Source organism: Cicer arietinum, chromosome 5, assembly GCF_000331145.2.
Source record: "Cicer arietinum cultivar CDC Frontier isolate Library 1 chromosome 5, Cicar.CDCFrontier_v2.0, whole genome shotgun sequence".
NCBI classification, from domain to species: Eukaryota; Viridiplantae; Streptophyta; class Magnoliopsida; order Fabales; family Fabaceae; genus Cicer; species Cicer arietinum.
In genome coordinates, this window is record NC_021164.2 from 73,729,216 (window position 1) to 73,732,316 (window position 3,101).

Consider the following 3,101-nt stretch of genomic DNA (forward strand, 5'->3'; position numbering starts at 1 on the left):
ACAAGTTTTTATTCTTTTTCGACGCTTCTGCATCTCTTTTCCGCGAGCCTCCCAAAAAATTTGTTATTTGTTTTTTATTACTAGAGTAGAGCAGCCATGTGCCATAATTCATTGGAAAAAATTCCCACCTCTCGGCGGCGTCTCTTCAAGTTCGTCATCCGTCCAGCATGTTCAAACTTTCTTCTGTTGTCACTCTCTTTTAGTCGGTCGAGTTCATAGCAGTACTTGTTGATGCATTTCTCTCTTCATCCAACTATAATTCAACCAGCTGCACCTTCTCTTATGAAACTCATTCCTGACAACCACCACAGCCACCTTCGAAATTCTCTGGTGACCAAGATATTGTAATATATAAGTACCAAATTGAAATGACAACTATGTAAAGAAACCAAAATATTGTAACTTTTCGATTGTATACACTATGCTTATACAAAATATCAACTTTATGCAACATTGGAAATTTCTGTGATCTTTGGTATGCAGTCATTTGTTTCTAATTCATTAGAGTAGGCAATCAGCCAATTAACAACCATGACTAGGTTGCCTGTAAGAAAGATGTTTTCCTCTAAACCATTCTTCAAAGTTAAATGCATAATTATTGATATGAAAAGCATCTGAATTTAACAGTTGGTAAAGATGTCATGTTGTTAATGAATATTTTGCTTAACAGAATAGTCTAATTTTCAATTTTTTTTCCTGTCCTCTAAGACATTTATTTTATGCATGAAGTAAGTTTTGTAATATTATGTACCACTCTAGGGTGCAAGTATTACCCGTGCTGAACAATGCAACCCGTGTCCACCTTTGCTGATTATTTTTTTCAAATAAATTATACGAATTACTTATTTAGGCACTTAGTTTTTACACCTAAACTTTTCTTCTTTCTTTGCAATTTTAGTGGCTGTTGGTGTGTCGGACCAATATTAATGTCCCAGATGCAATACATGACATAACAGTAGGTCATTCTGTAACCGTTTTAAGTGTTACCATATGCTGGAGGGTGTGTATGTTCCTCTACAATAAGCTTTTACAATGTGTTTTTCATTTCATTTAAGTAGATTCTTTGGTAACATGGAGTTTTGTTGTACACACATAGTTGGTGTAAATAATTTATATATTACTCTCTTCGTCTCAAAATAATGACGTATTAAAAAAAGTACATAAATGAAAGAAATATAACACTATTTTTACTATATTATTCTTGTTACGTATCGATACATTGTCAACGTCATAAATATATAATGAAAAATATTTCATTAAAAATGATGCTAGTAGTATTGATCAAATGGTACAATTGAAAATAAGTGTATTAAAAATTAAAAAGATCAATTATTTTGAGGCAAACTTTTTTTGCAAATGGATTAATTACTGTAAGACGAATGGATTATCGATCAATTACAATTATAGATCATGATAATATTTCACTTTTAAGATAACTATTTTTAAAAAGTGGGAATGGTATATCCACCGATTCTAACTGGATGTAACGTTTAGAGCATATTAAATCTGACCTTTAAATCATAAAACTATTAAAATATATTCATATAACCACAATAGAGCACCAAACCAAGGGACCAAAAGTATTCGTCCTCTTTAAATTTAAAATAGTCGTGAGTGGAAACAACAAATAAATGTAAGAGTAGAAGAATTAATTACATCCTGAACTCTACGTGAAAAATAAGATTATAGTAACTCTTTTAATGCAAGACAATGTCTCTCACTCTCACACAACTGGAATGACATACAATATATTTGTGCTTCTCTTGAATGGAGATTCTCAACTCCTCACGAATCCTCCTATTTAGAGGAGATGAGAAAGTGACATTAAATGGAGGATTTTCTAAGTTGAATGTGTAAATGTCAAATATCCAAGATTTAAGTAATTTTAAGACCATGGAATGCACTTCTCTTCTTCTTTACCATTTGAATTAGCAAGGCTAGTTAAATGAGGAGCATCTTTAGATTAGTTATGGAGGAATTTCCTAACACATGAAAAATATGCAAGTGAATTTTAAAGGTGAAAATCACCAACATAACTAAACATGAGAGTATCCAAATTCATGAAAGCATTTCTCAGACAACCATGTTTAATTTCCCCCAAATCAAACACACAATTTCATGCTATCTTAACAATAATAATTTCTTAATAATAATTAGTTAATAGTTAATTACAATCACTCTAAAAACTTACACAACCCAAACCAAAACACCAAATCTCAAATTTCCATACACCACCACCACCACCACAGACCTAAATTAAAACAAGAAAAAATAACAACAACAATAATAATACCCCGATTAGGTATAAAAATTATAACAAGAAACTGATACCATAACCGAATTCGTCGAATTGAAAAGTAATCAAGCACATGCGCAAGAACTATCACCGACGAAAGAATCTTCACCATCACTCCTGAAGAACAAGTAACCAATAGCAAGACCAACAACAATAGCAATAAACACTCCACCGTTAAACGACATAACAGACAGCATCAAGAAATACCCGATCGCCGAGCTCACACCGAACAGAACTGCTCCGGCGAGTTTCACGCCTAATTTAGCTCTACTTCCGACAAGCTTCCGTTGAATAAGAGGAGTCTGGATCTCGGCCGGAAACTGCTTTCCGGAGGCGAATAGTTTGAGGCGAATACGGCGGTTTTCGAGAAGCTGATAGAAAATGGAAACGATTAGGCAAGCGAGTAGACTCAGTATGTAACTCGTCCATGAATCAGTTTTCCATGAATCTATTAGGAGAGTCACTTTTTTGCTCCAGTAGAAGGTCATGTGCATCATCTTCGCTCAGTTTTTTTTTTTTAACTTCAAGGGTTTGTACAACAACAAAAATGAACAGAGACGAAGGTGTTTAGTTCAAAAAAAAAAAACGATGTTTCTATTTCGTTTTCTTCTATTTAATTATTCTGTCGCTGTACTTTTTTGCGTTGCTTTCTATGTACGCTATTTTTATTCCTAAAATGCCCTCAAGCACCCTCGTTATTCTAACATTGTTCTATCTGGTTTTAGTTTTACTACTAGTGCCCTGCTCCTATTTTCAAGGACGTTTTTGAAAATTCCTAAAGAAACATAATTGGTAGTACATGTAA

General features: G+C 33.4%; 1 protein-coding gene across 1 annotated transcript; it reads right to left on the reverse strand.

The window, feature by feature from the left end:
* Window positions 1–2,114: 2,114 nt before the first annotated feature.
* On the reverse strand, window positions 2,115–2,890 carry LOC101497958 (copper transporter 5.1-like). The gene has a single exon (XM_004501365.3). It carries the CDS (start codon window positions 2,791–2,793, stop codon window positions 2,362–2,364), a length of 432 nt encoding a protein of 143 aa, XP_004501422.1. The 5' UTR covers window positions 2,794–2,890; the 3' UTR covers window positions 2,115–2,361.
* Window positions 2,891–3,101: the final 211 nt, after the last annotated feature.

Coding starts and splice junctions, on each gene's coding strand:
- LOC101497958 (XM_004501365.3), bottom strand. CDS start 2,793: ATGATGCACATGACCTTCTACTGGAGCAAAAAAGTGACTCTCCTAATA.